The 14888-nt window shown below is 37.5% G+C and overlaps 1 protein-coding gene across 2 annotated transcripts in view; it reads left to right on the top strand.

Moving 5' to 3' along the window:
- fwd (phosphatidylinositol 4-kinase beta fwd) overlaps window positions 1-14888 on the top strand; it is a 67777-nt gene that overhangs the window by 40833 nt on the left and 12056 nt on the right. For both annotated transcript variants that reach the window (XM_074087173.1, XM_074087174.1), the window contains exon 3: window positions 7282-7482. In XM_074087173.1, coding sequence (XP_073943274.1) covers window positions 7282-7482 — 201 coding nt within the window. The remainder of the gene's footprint in view (window positions 1-7281; window positions 7483-14888) is intronic.

Here is a 14888-nt window from a genome sequence, read left to right as displayed (position 1 = left end):
CTTCACTGTTCTTTTCAGTTTTCTGATAAGATATGGGGAAACGAACAGGCAGCCATAACATAAATAAAATTGCGGGTGCGTGTCGGCCTTTTGAGGAAAGAGCTCGTTTTTGAAGGTCCTCAAGATGTACCAATCGGTGTGGAAAACATGCTAATTCCACAGTTTTAACGTGCATGAAAAGTAATAAAGTTCTGCGAAAACTGAATTGCCAATAGTCAAAATAGTGAAGATGGAATGAAAGGCGATACCTTACCTACCTAAGTTGTTACTTCACTAACGGATAGGTTTGACTGTGTTTCAATTACAAATTGAACAGGAATTAGGTACCTTTATTTGGGCATTTTCACTAAAACATGTACCTAGCAATGGCATAGTTAAGGAATAGTTAAATATTATCAGTTTTGTGACGTTTTATTCCATATTAACTGTAGGGGAAAATCGTCACAAAACTGACAACTTTTAACTTTACGGCGTTGCTAGGTACATGTATTAATAAAAATGCCCATTTACACAAAACATTAGGTGCGTACTAAATAAACTCTGTAAAGTACAAATTAAAATAAAACCTTCGTCTAAAATTGCCCACGGGTTGAAAAAACACCTGCGCAAAATAATGTATTTAAAAGGCCAAATTTAATGCGGCAAGAAATGCCAGTTGCCGCATAATGTAAGGTTAAACACCAAACGGGTGCTACAAATGAAAAAAGCAAATCAGAATAAATGCGACATTTAGAGCACCTGATGTAAATGAACTCTGCGGAGGTGAAACATTGCTTGAAAAAGCCGGCAGCCAGCTTATGATGGATTATTCTATGGCAGGGTTTCTCAAACTTATGGCTCCACGTACCCCTGTTAAAGTTTCTAGACGATAGCGAATCCCTACCTCCCCCCCCCCTTTCAAAGAAAGTAATAAAATTGACTGTTGGAGAAACTAAGGTTATTTTTATTTCAATAAAAGGTAACAAATATATAAGAAACATCTTGCCAACGAAAATACAAACTGAAACAAACAACAACAAATAACAAACAAATAGGTAAGTAACAAATTTGGGAGTTGAAATAAATAATAAAAAAATACTCCAAAATCCAATCTTAATCATCTTGCTAGTCTTGCAGCCTGGTGGTTTTTGGAGTCACGTAAACCTTGTCGCGAACCCCCTACCGTCGAATAGCGAACCCCTCTTTGAGTAACCCTGTTCTATGGTGTTGGCTGATAGTGGTTTCTAAGTATTACAAAAATGTGATATGCATAAGTAATTACTTATGGCTCGTTTTAGTACACTTTTTATTAGCTTCACTTGTAACTAAACGATAAACTGTTTTTTTCTGCTATTTTTATTGAAGGCAATTAAGTTTGACCGCTATGTGTGTCTGTATGTCTGTCTGTCTGTGGTACCGTAGCTCTTAAACGGGTGGATCGATTTGAACGCGGTTTTTTTTAATTGAAAGCAGGAGTATTCTGGCGATGAACGACAACTCGCCACTTGCATCTACCGGTTTCCCGCAACTCTCACGATCTCGTCAGTCCACCTGGTGGGAGGCCTGCCAACGCTTCGTCTTCCGGCGGTTTGTGGCGTTCTAAGGGGGAGGCCTTTGTCCAGCAGTGGACGTCTTCCGGCTGATGATGATGATGATGATTCTAGCGATGGTTCTTCAACATGTTTTACCAAAATCGCTTCAGCCGTTTTTGAGATATTGAACTTTGAAGTGACAAAGTCGGGGGTTTCCAACTTTTTGTTGGTTAGGTTAGGTTATTTCAGTACGATAAGTTTAAATAAGTGAGTTTATCATGCATCGATCTGTCAAATCTTGAATGTAAAATTTTACCAACTTCTTAAATCAGATAGATCTGGCATTTATTACTATTATAGACCATGTGATATGACAATGAGATGTAAAAAATATCGTCAGCCGAAAACTCACAAATATTCTTTATTGATCACCGAAAGCAGTAGGTATAGTAGTGACATTACAAGAATAAAAAAATCAGTTAGACAATAGGCGGTCTTATGGCTAAAAAGCGACTCCACCAGGCAACCAATTACTCGGAAATTAATGAATAAACACTGTTTTTTTAAGAAGTTATTTGCGATTAGTTTTGAAATAGCGAGCTATTTGACCGGAAAAATCGCGAACGAATTGACGTGTGAGAGTTATTATCAATGTGGGCAAATTTTGTTACAGTAATAAAATAATAGACTAAGTGGTTGTCTCTTTCTCCCGTTGACAACGGAATGTCGGAGAGGGTGCACACTACTCTACCGTTAATTAAAATACTGTCTCGCTACCAACAGGCATGCGATAGTTGTTGTTTAAGTCTGTGGCATCGTAGCTCTAAAACGGATTGACCGATTTTGATGCATTGTTTTTTACGTATAATTTATGCTATACAAGGTGCTCATGAGCATGGCGAGAGATTTCAATCACGCATTCCTGAGGCTTTATGGAGTAATAAATGTTAAATGAAGCTGTCCAATTATGCTTTTTAACTTTTTTATTTTTCATACATAATAAATACATAATCCCAGCACCACTTTCATAGAAACTTTTTTGCATAAAAATTGAAATATCTCAAAAACTAAGCATATTTCGACCTGGGTTCATATAACATTTATTACTCCTTATAGCCTCAAGAATTCGTGATTGAAATCACTCGCAATGCTCACGAGCACCTTGTATAGGTAAAATTTTGCAACCGTCGACCGCAATCGCGATAAACTTTAAAATTAATAATATATTTATTCAAAAACTTCTGTTACAAAATTTACTTAAAAATAGTTTTCTGCTTCCTAAATAGGTAAAAACCTGTACTATAGGATAAGCAGCGCTCGTCTTCTTAAATTTTACGATGTTAACGTAATAATACACTGCAATAATTGAAAGCATCTTGCATAATCAAATCAGCTTCTGCGAAATGGAGCCACTAAGAATGGTTTCTCTTACTAATGGCCTATATGAATCCTCTAACAAGTATTAAAGCTCCTAATAACAATGTAATATTACACCCATTGTAATACTAAAGGCAGTCTTTAGTAGCTTAGGTTACTTTATAAAATATGATAATGTATCTGTTTGCTTTTTCTTCATGTCTAGTCTAGACTATTAAATGGATAACATACAAATAAGGTTCTATTGGTTCTATGCTAAAGGTTATGGAACAAGATTACATATGCTTGAATGCGAAATTTTCCGAACCGGTGGTAGATTTTTCTGACATTCTTAAGTACTTGTAATAGCCTAAATTGAATAAAGATATTTTTCACTTCTCATGCTCGTAAAGTTCGTGTTTATGCTGGATCTAGGCGACAAAAAATGACTTTTTATGCACTAGTGCATAAAATAAAATCTTCGTCTAAGACCAAGGTAATCAGGTGTCAACAGCCACAAACAAAGAAGTTTATGTATATATTTTTTCATAATTTTTAATTTATATAAAATAAAAAATCAATAAAATCAATCAAAATAAATCAATAAAACTAAAAAAATATATTTAAGTATATAGTAATGCTTGAAAAATAAAATGTACATAGTAAGTGAACAATTGTTTCCACTTTTGCTATTTCGTTTCCTCGCCATCGAAGTGAAAAGCAGAGTGTAAAACTCGAGCATTAAACCCATTTTCCCCTCGATGTGTCTATCCACCCTCGCTATACCGGCTCGGGTGGCTATATGAACGTTTTGGGTAAAATGGCTCGTTTTATGCTGTTGTTGTACAATCTACTATTGACTTTAAATGTTGACCTGCCTTTCCTTCGACAAACATAACAAAGTGTTACCTATACCCTGGGTTGCTTCTACGCTACTGCGGAGTAGAGAAAATGCAATGTTTTTATGTTAAAGCAATGAAATTAAAGATAGACTTCTCAATTTTATAAACTTTAATAGCTGGTATCTATAGTTGGTCGAGGATCGTCTGCATGCCCTACTAAGTATACTACGAAATGCAGAATTCGAATTTCGTATTTTGCCGTCCCGCTGACGCTAATATTATGCTGTACGCTAATATAACGAGAGTGAGAGGGACGGTACGATACGAACTTTGATTTTGGAATTTCGTAGTAGCCCCCCAGATGCTAGAGGCTAACTTCGAAACCTGTAACTAGGACACTTATAATTAAGCTCGTGTTTCACGTCTACAACACGATATGTATCATTAGCGTATTAGTTGGTATCGTCGTGACACGATCGTCCAAGCAACAAGTCCTTCGTTGCGACTGTACGTGAGCCGCGTTGGTGATTATACATTTTATTGCTTTATCCAGTCAGTACACATGTACGGAAACGTTTCCGTAGCTATGTTTTATTCCACGAGTGCACGCGTGTACTGTTTAATACAAAAGGACATGCTGTTGCTGCCAGCACAGTCAAAGCAAGCGCATGCGGAATTGTGGTAGAATTACGGTTATATGAAATCAAACAGTTCTTGGTTCAACTAATACATTTGAATCTTCTTTTGAATTGGGTAAAAGTCTGTTGTAATTTAAGAAGTGTTAAACGCGATTATAGTAACACATTCACTGGCACCCTCTTTTCCTTGCCATTCGCCAGGTGCCACCGACGCACATGTGCGTTCAAAATGTATGAATAATTATGACAGCGGCACTGGGGGGAAGTTCCAAAAACGCATATATGCGTCGGTGGCAGTGAATGCGTTGAACTTGTTACTATAAAAATTGTAAACAGGTGGTTAATCATGGATATTTTTTTTTCTAGAAAAAATGACAATCAGACTGTTCGACACCACGAATAAGATAAATCGTCTCGACTTGAAACGGCCAGTTCCTTTAAGTATCCACTATCCCATAATAACTGCGATGACAAGTTGATGTAGATTCTTGTGTTTGGGTACTGGCTGTACGTATATGGGGATCGGGGACATTTGAAAGAAACGCGTCAATGTAGTGCGGTGGTCAACACTATCACCATAGTTGGGTTTGTGTGATTTGTGTTGTTTTTACAGTGTCGAGGTGGAGGAACTGCATGAACACATGCAGTTCTTGCATAAAAAACCGGCCAAGAGCGTGTCGGACACGCCCAAAATAGGGTTCCGTAGCCATTACGAAAAAAATAAGTAATATTATTTAAATGATTTCGTATTTTATATGGAATCATCCAAGTTTAGGGATATTTTATACCTTAAGCTGCTATTTACTCTTAAACTACTAATAATTCTCGAGCTACTAATATATATATTCGTGCAAAATTACAGCTTTCTAGCATTGATAGTCCCTGAGCAAAGCCGCGGACGGACAGACAGACAGACAAACAGACAGACATGGCGAAACTATAAGGGTTCCGTTTTTGCCATTTTGGCTCCGGAACCCTAAAAACTCAAAAATAGCACGTGAAGTGCTGGCTTGTCATCATAACTATAACACGATATACATCCACAAAATATCTTTAGCTTTTCTCATGAGGCTCTTTTCCGCTTATCAACAGTTTTTGGTTGTGAAAACCTTGTCGGTTTGTCTGCACGGTTGCCTTGTAAACTTGTTTTGTACGAGCGACTAGGTATAAATTGTACATGCGATGTTATGTATATGTCACAGTCTATATATTCATACATCACTTTAATTATGTGATGAATCAACCAGCTACTAAGTGTTAACACGCAACAGTGTGTTGAACACGTGCTATTATTAAAAATCAATACAGTTCTGCAGTGACACTAGTAGTCCTAAATACGCTAGTAATTTGAATATTATATTGAAGTAGTGATTATATTTGAATATTATTTATTATAAGTAGCGTAGTAGAAATAAGCAACCTGAGATATGTATGCATAGGAAAAAATCGTGTCTAGATTCCTGTCCAGCGGTGGTGTAGGGGTTATAGCACGCAGCACGGATTACTGAGGACCTGGGTTCGATTCCCAGCGCTGGTCTCTTTTTCTGGTTTTTCTGTGCATCCATGTCTCAGTTTGTATTTTCGATATGGTTTCACGGGATACCCGTAAAAGTAACAAATTTGGAGTTGAAATAAAAAATACAAAAAGACTCCAAAAAACCAATCATATTATATTGAACCCATAACATATAGCGCACTTCTCTTCATTATCGGTAAAGTTGTTCCTTGCACGTCACCAAGTTATCTCGCATAGCTAAAGTGCTAAATATAGTGTGCTTTTATTTTATTTGCTTTGCTAATGGAGAATGAATTAAGACGGCCATGAAACAAATTGTTCGTTTCAATAATAGTTTCGAAATTGTTTCCTGGCACTGTTAAATGGTGCCCTTTTTATTGTCAATTTAACACAAATATAAATCAATAAAAGTTTAATGTGTGGCTGTATAAACTGTATGGCAGCTATAACAGTGACCTGGATGTTTCTAGGCCATGCTGTGCCAATTGGGTTGTTTGTTGTTAACATACCATCATAGTTAATTGACACTTAAACGTCTATCTATCTCTTTAAAAGCTTTATCTTGCTATGTTTATTAGATTTTTAGGTCAAAGTTTTCAAGTCGAATTTCGTCCACTTTTATTTATCAGATTGACTGGAAATTTGTAGATAGGACGACAATGCTCGTACAGTCGACATAAAAAAGTTAGCAACTTTTTTTAATTCAATGTAACAACTTTTATCGAACAAAAATAAACTAATTATTTTTTTGCGGTGCTGATCCGGTCCATAATAACTTAACTTACTCAGTTTACGTTCTTCAGGAATCTCAGCCAGTCACATACAATTAGCATGAAAAAAAAAACTTCGTAAATTCCAGTCAAGCAACACGTTTTTTTGCGTCTTGCATTTAGTTGGAGCCCACTGCAAAGCCAAATATGTATGTGATAATGATAAACGAACATGTTGAGAGCGATAAGTTTAAGAACGAAATAGTAATACATGTATATTATGTGGATGCCGTTGACTTGGATAGCAAGTTGACACAAATATTTCGACACTACTTTGAATATACTTATCTAAAGATCTATTAATTCTCTATGTATAGCACGCTATGTTTACTATGTATCTACACATATAAGTACACATGCAGAAAGGATGTAAAATGGATGGTAAAGTAAGGAATTAAAAAGGTTTATGCGAAAACGGGATCTTAGTTCAGCACTATTAAAAAAAACTATTACGAACTTAAATGACACTTTTAATAAATTTTTAGTTTAAAAAAACTTTTTTTTTTAAGTTGATTAAATTTCATCCGCTTCCTGTGATTGAATGACACAAAAACACAGCTCTTGAAAATATCTCATATTAATGCGTTATTAAATTTAAGCATTATTAAGTTGCGGTAAACTTCACACCATTATCATCTTTGTCCACAGTTCCTCAACGCCCTCACAAGCATTGGAAGGCGGCTTGCAGGCGTCCAGGACAAGGAGCGGAGAAACGGGCGGCTGCGCGCGGAGCTGGCTTCCTTAGACCTCAACCTCCCGGCCAGGGTCTGGCTGCCGCTGCATCAGAGGCCGCACCATGTACTGAGGATACCTTCACAGGCAGCCGCCGTACTCAACAGCAAGGATAAAGTATGTTTATTAAAGCTCGTATAGGTACAGTCGCCATCAGTTATATCGTAACGGGCGAGCGAGAAATGAGAAAGTTTATGTCTGTTTGTTTGTTACCTCAACACGTCTAAACCGCTGAACTAATTTAGATGGAATTCGGTATGCATATAGTCCCGCGGAAGGACGTACGATAGTTTTTATCCCGGAAAATTGCATAGTTCCCGCGGGATAGTGATAAACTAATTCTACGCGGACGGAGTCGCGGGCAACAGTTAGTCAGCTATATCGTGGGTGTCAGAATCAAATATTTTAATAATATCGGAAATAAATTTTGTCATAAACATAAGAGCAGCGACTTCCAAGTCCAAACTGCGTATAAACTACTAGCTTTCCCACTGAAATTTCCTTCATTTCGGTCTCCGCGCTAGCCCCGAAACAGGAATTGTCGTCTTTAATATTGTTATTAGAATTGTCTTATTTGTGTTCATCACACATCTCATCTTGATTTAGTTTACTACGGCTAAACGGCTCTTTGATAGTGATATTTGAATGCTACTATTTGCTAATGTAGCTTTGATCCGACGTTAAGTTATAACCTCGACTTTATTTGCCGTCTCGTCGTTCGTATTTTCCTCAAAGCAATATCTTTTTGCTTGGAACATAAATATGAGGCTCTTCTTTTGCCAACAGGACATAGGTACTTACCTACTTATTTACTTTTTGTAAAAGCTAGTCTCACAAAGTCAATATATACTAAGTGTAGTTTAGCTTTCATAATATCCACTTGAGAAATCAGTTTTATTCAATGTAGTGACGATGAATCTATGTATGCTGAAAGTTTCAGCATAATTATAACTTTATTACCTCTTAACTCGTGTGTGAAAGTACATTTAAATTTACCATAAGTTATGCGGTGCAGGAAAACATTATGACGGAACCCGCACACAATTTAATGATGTGTGTGTAGTTCCCGTAGTGGGACGTATATAGACCGGATAAGGAGTATTGTTTTTGGCGGAACTACAATACAATACAACGGCTCTTTATTCTATACCAAAAATTGTAAGCGACTACTACTTTATTAATTTAACGGCAGTCTCCCAAAAGCCGCCAAAACTAGGCTAAATTGGAGGAAATCACTGAATCAACCGTATTTATGTTGTGTGTTTCCTCGTCTCCTAACGATGATACTGTTTTGTACGTAAATGAATATTTAATAGCACAATACCAAATACCTAAATAGTTTAGGTTATTAGAGTATGTGAACTTGTGAACTTCATTGAGGCTAATTTAACTAACAGAATTAGACCCGGCCCTTATTAGGGGAGGGCAAAGTGTGTCACTATCCGTCGGTGCTATTGATGTTATTGAACCTTTGGTATAACATGTTTTATCAATTTACTTTATCTGTTTGTGGTAACCTGTACTTTCCCAACATAATGCCTGACCTGATAACGATATAATGAACATATTAATTTGTATAGTATTTATATTGTACTACTTATGCTATAATAACTAACCGAATAAAATGGCAATTATACTTTTGTTATTGGTTGTACTGTACCAAATTTCAAGTTTTTAGGGTACCTGAAAGTACCCTGTATTGTCACCTGCAATAATATCTTACCAGCCCTAGAAGCAGACTCGTATCTGATATTTAAGCACCCTTTGTTGTATCGTACTTGCCCGATTTTTTATAATGTGAACGTTAACAAACTAAAACAATTAATTAGCCATGCTTGAATGCCACTAAATAGATACCTTGGCAAGAACCAGAAAAAAATAATGTGATTGATGATAATGTTTACATTATTTATTACGCCGTACCAAAAGTGTCGGACAGGTGACCGTAACTACTCTACAAATATAACTACTTAACAGACACAAGAACCATTGCGGAATAGCCATAGTTAATAACTGAACCGACTCAATTTCTTAGTAAAGAGATTAGTTACGTGAACAGTCGGCTGCGTACGTTTTCTGCCAAGAACGTCGACTCTTGCCTTTCTAATGTTTTACTTAAAGTAACTAATTTACTTTCCATGTACAGAGCCTGTTTATCCACTCTCACTGCTCAGTATCATGTATACCATGACATATTAAGTGCAAGGACTTGTAGAAGAATCGTTGCAGTAAATGTGTCTTTCGGATGTCTCTCGTTTTGTCGAGTCGGCTGTAGTAGACTGTATCTAAATAACATGAGGCGTGCCTGGTTATTTTTCTAACAACAGATAATTTAAACAGTTTTGTTTAGTGTACATAAATAATTTACATAAATGTCAAGTTACCGAATTTATATCGAAATCGTCAAAGGGAATTTATTTTGAAAATGTTATTTGAAACTATTTTACTATTTAAAAGCTACGGGTATTTTGTATTATGTGGCAGATACTGTGACGCCGCGGCTGCTCATTGGAACAAAATCTTTTACACAAATTGTTTATTATTAATATTTATTTTAACACTCCTAAGAAGAAGCCTCTCCTCTTGACCTTCCAGGAACCAGACCACCTGTGAGGCTAGCAAGGGCGTTGGACGCTTATCTATCTTTGCGTCCTTTTCTGTAGGGTTTTGTTGGAAAGGGACACGTTGAGCAAAAACAAAAGTCATTGGCTGTTAACTACTCAATCACTTATCTCGACCTTGATATTATCCAAGGTACAATTTGCGATTCAAATTATGTATGTATTATCATTATTATCATCGTGAGACCCGGTAAATCCCGAGTTTATTAAATTGATTATGCGATAAGCACCACGCCAATTGCTTTTTTTTGTTTTGTAATGAGTTGTTGACTGTGTTTTAATTGCGCAAAATTACAGCGGTAGATAAATGTATCTATCAATAACTGATATATTTGGTTCTTCGTTTAGCACGTTTGGTTGATACGTTATAGACAGCGCCGGTTCTAGCCCTTGATTAAGGTAGATCGAGATTGTCTACTCTACACCATTTCCGCGCCTCTCAAAAGCCGCCATCAAAATGTTATTTGCATTGGAAACTGGAAAATGGCGCTCCTTGCCATCTGGTGCCTAGGGCGACCGCTTCTCTTGCTCTACCCCAGGGCCAGCGCTGGTTAGAACGAATATGGCTGGAAAGGGTTGAGACCTTCACCAGCCTTACATCCTGAACATTATTGGCGTGTATTGGCTCGATTCCATGGTAGGCAGTTGGTAGTTTGTACCGCAGCATTTCGCCACTAGTACCAGTGTTACAGTCAAGTGCAAAGATGCATATCTTCGACCTTAATGTTAAGTGCATAAAGTCGTGTATACTTACATATTGTTGTAACTTTGGCCGTGTCGATATCATTTTGCACTTGACTGTACCTACCCTGCTAACTCAATGCACGCCATAGCTTGAGTTAAGGGATATAGTATAGGTGTACTGCGCAACCGGGAAATGGCAGGGAATGGCAGGACCTGTTATTCTTATTGTTTGTTGGCATACATGCGAGGGAAAGAGAGACCCTTTTCGTAGACAACAATAGACAAGAACAATATATAGACTTTAACTTGTAACTTTTAATGCGATTGGTTTATAATGACATATCTTAATATTAGCAATAATAGATAAATAAATGTGGCGGGAGTTGCCTGACACCTATTGGCTAAATCCCAAATTAATTAAGGAGCTGGTAAATATTATGCGCATAAACCTTTCAGTTAGACATACAAGACAATTTTTTATTTTTTTCTACATAATATCTCATCATCTGTCATCAAACACAAGAACCTCAAGAGAACCTCAAGCCATGTAGTGATGAAGCTTATCTGACCAGATATTTCTAGTCAGACCTAACGGTACCTAACAGTTTTCTTTTCTTAGTTCACAAAAAAAGTCCTTGCTTCATAACGCCACACACATTAACTAACTCTTTAATTACTAACATAATCCGCTCTAAACCACCTATTGCCGCTTTGCTGAGCCCCCGCGGAAATGGTCGGTCCTTTCACACCCCGCAGCAGACTCGAACTGGGCGACCTTCGCTGATCGCCGCGATACCGCTCACGCCACGATTTACTAGCTGCTGTGGAATTGGATACACTACTTGCTGTTTAATTAGTTTCTACTATAGGCTATATTCCTTAAAAATATGTAATTATTCTGTCAGCTAGGAGAGAGCTATGCTTGGAGTTTCTTTCGTGATAGAATCCGGGTTACGAAAATTCGCCGAAGACAAAGTCATCGACATAGCTCGAGGAACATGCAAGTTATAGTAGAATTGGGTGGGCCACTTCACTCGAAGAACAGATAACCGTTGGGGGAGAAAAAATTTCGAGTGGCGACCACGAACTGGAAGACGAAACGTTGGCAGACCTTCCACTAGGTGGACTGACTGACTAACTAGTTATCTGCACATGGTTATCTACAAGAAACAAGGGGTTTTTTCGCTCTTTGTGTATCTGTCTGTGGCATAGTAGGGCCTATACGGATGGACCTATTTTAATGCGTTTTTTAATCGATGTTACCTTAAACTTGTTATTTATTTTTGGTACTTATTAAGTACCTCTCGATTCTTCTCTCTTTCTAGGTTATAAAAGTTACGATATATAATGTAATACTTACTCGTATAATCTAATGGTATGCTATGTGCAGTAAATCCTCATAGTAAAATGATTCAACAGGAAGCTCCATTGCTTGCATACTGTCTAACTATACGGCCATGGACTGTTAACCTATAGAGTGGGAAATTACATATAATTTGATTAAGAATAATCGCCAAACCACTACGGCTACTGCAGCACTCTGATCGATCGAACTGAGATCAAGTAGTAATAGTAAAATATTATGATTGATAGTAAATATTTTGTCGTTGCGTAGTTGCTTGGCGAAGTAAATAAACTCAATTGTTTATGTAACTCTATCTATCTGTCACCTCTTCACGCTTAAACTATTAACCGATTTATTTGAATGAAATTTGGTTTGGTATGGTAATTTGGTATTTGGTTTGGTAAAACACAACACATTTATTTATAACAATATTATATTACTTTGTACACACACAAGCTAAAAATAAAAACATTAACTAACTTAGATGCTGTTATAATATAAGGTCTCGGCTCAGCATGTCACTGGTTGAAAACCAGCACTGGGTCTTCCGCCGGGATGGGCGGTTCTTCATGGGATGGCGTTAAATTAATTTATCGCAAAGTTGCGGGCAATATGGTATAGGTGACAAATCACGAATGTGTTGTTTAACTGAATAGTATGTTTACCACTCTATTGGCTAATTTCTCTGCATAGATGAGTTGTGTGCACACAATGCATTTTGTGAACTTCCTTGTAGTTATTCCTATTTACTATACTAATCTCGTACAGGCTGACGTCCGGATGTCTTCGTGATAGAGTCGGGTTAATCTAGCGCTCGGGTCTTTAGCTAGATTTTCGACGGGTGTTCGGGTTGTCGTATCGCTATCCCTAAATCCTCTTGACTTCCCCAAACAGCTCAGGTTTGGATGAAATGATTCTGCCGTCGTCGGTCTTCAACTTCATTAACCGGCTTTGACTGCCAGACAAATCCCTGGTAAACACCTTAGAGCCTCTGTTACGCTTAATAGCCTCTTCAATGCTTTGGTATTAAATCGGCGTACATCGCGCTTCAGAGACTTTGAGATCTGCCTGCCTATTGAACTGCCGATAGCGACAAGCGTCACCTCACCAGAGGACTGTAGCAGCATCTCACGCCTCACCTCTATGAGCCTAAGGCCAGAGCGCGAGAGCCTATTGTTTATAGCATGGCGGATTTTGAAGAAGTTAGACCCGACCGTATGGACAGCTTCCACAAACCCGTCGTTGTAATCGTCCACGTCGCTACACAGGCATTCGAAACGGTTTTTGAAGTTTGAGCTGAAAGCTCTCGGGGTTTTGGAGCTGAGCAGGTTCCAGGCGGAGCGTAGATTTCATCAGTGGATACCTTTCAAGCTTGAACTGGATATTTAATGAGCCTCGTACAAGCATAAGATATTATGCGAAAATTTGGTAGGGAACTATTAATCGGCGAAACAATTTTCACCGAAAAATTAGAGAATCCCATATTAGTATTAGTTAACAATTAACAACTTCAGGTTTTTATTTTAATATTTGCTCATTAAAAGGGAAGTTTATTAAATCTTGCTTTTCATTTATATTGGTTATAATTCAACAAAACAACAGACTTATACAGAAAGAAAGAAAAATAAGGGGAAAATACGGAAATTACCGAAAAAATACCGAAATACCGGGATACCGGTTTTCAAAATTTGAATACCGAAATAATACCGGTATTGCCATCAAACCCAATACCGCATAGCCCTAGTAGTGATGAAAGCTTATCTGACCAGATATTTCTAGTCAGACCTAACGGTACCTAACAGGTTTCTTTTCTTAGTTCACAAAAAAAGTCCTTGCTTCATAACGCCACACACATTTAAACTAAATTAACTCTTAAATTACTAACATTACTAGCTCTAAACCACCTATTGCCGCTTTGCTGAGCCCCGCGGAAATGGTCGGTCCTTTTACACCCCGCAGCAGACTCGAAACTGGGCGACCTTCGCTGATCGCCGCGATACCGCTCACGCCACGATTTACTAGCTGCTGTGGAATTGGATACACTACTTGCTGTTTAATTAGTTTCTACTAAAGGCTATATTCCTTAAAAATATTTCATTATTCTGACAGCTAGGAGAGAGCTATGCTTGGAGTTTCTTTCGTGATAGCTCGAGGAACATGCAAGTTATAGTAGAAATTGGGTGGGCCACTTCACTCGAAGAACAGATAACCGTTGGGGGAGAAAAAATTTCGACTGGCGACCACGAACTGGAAGACGAAACGTTGGCAGACCTTCCACTAGGTGGACTGACTGACTAACTAGTTATCTGCACATGGTTATCTACAAGAAACAAGGGGTTTTTTCGCTCTTTGTGTATCTGTCTGTGGCATAATAGGTCCTATGCGGATGGACCTATTTAATTCCTTTTTTTAATAGATGTAACCTTAAACTTGTTATTTATTTTTGGTACTTATTAAGTACCTCTCGATTCTTCTCTCTTTCTAGGTTATAAAAGTTACGATATATAATATAATACTTACTCGTATAATCATGGTATGCTACGTGCAGTAAATAATCATAGTAAAATGATTCAACAGGAAGTTCCATTGCTTGCATACTGTCTAACTATACGGCCATGGAGGAGTTAACCTATAGAGTGAGAAATAACATCTAATTTGATTAAGAATAATCGCCAAACCACTACGGCAACTGCTGCACTCTGATCGATCGAACTGACTGACTGAGATTATCAAGTAGTAAATATTATGATTTATATATAGTAAATATTTTGTCGTTGCGTAGTTGCGTGGCGTAGTAAATAAACTCTATTGTTTATGAACTCTATCTATCTGCCACCTATTAACGATGTAACTATTAACCGATTTATTTGGAT

This window comes from Choristoneura fumiferana, chromosome 4 (genome assembly GCF_025370935.1).
Source record: "Choristoneura fumiferana chromosome 4, NRCan_CFum_1, whole genome shotgun sequence".
NCBI classification, from domain to species: Eukaryota; Metazoa; Arthropoda; class Insecta; order Lepidoptera; family Tortricidae; genus Choristoneura; species Choristoneura fumiferana.
The sequence above is the reverse complement of the archived record's forward strand: the minus strand, read 5'-3'. Positions and strand labels throughout refer to the sequence as shown.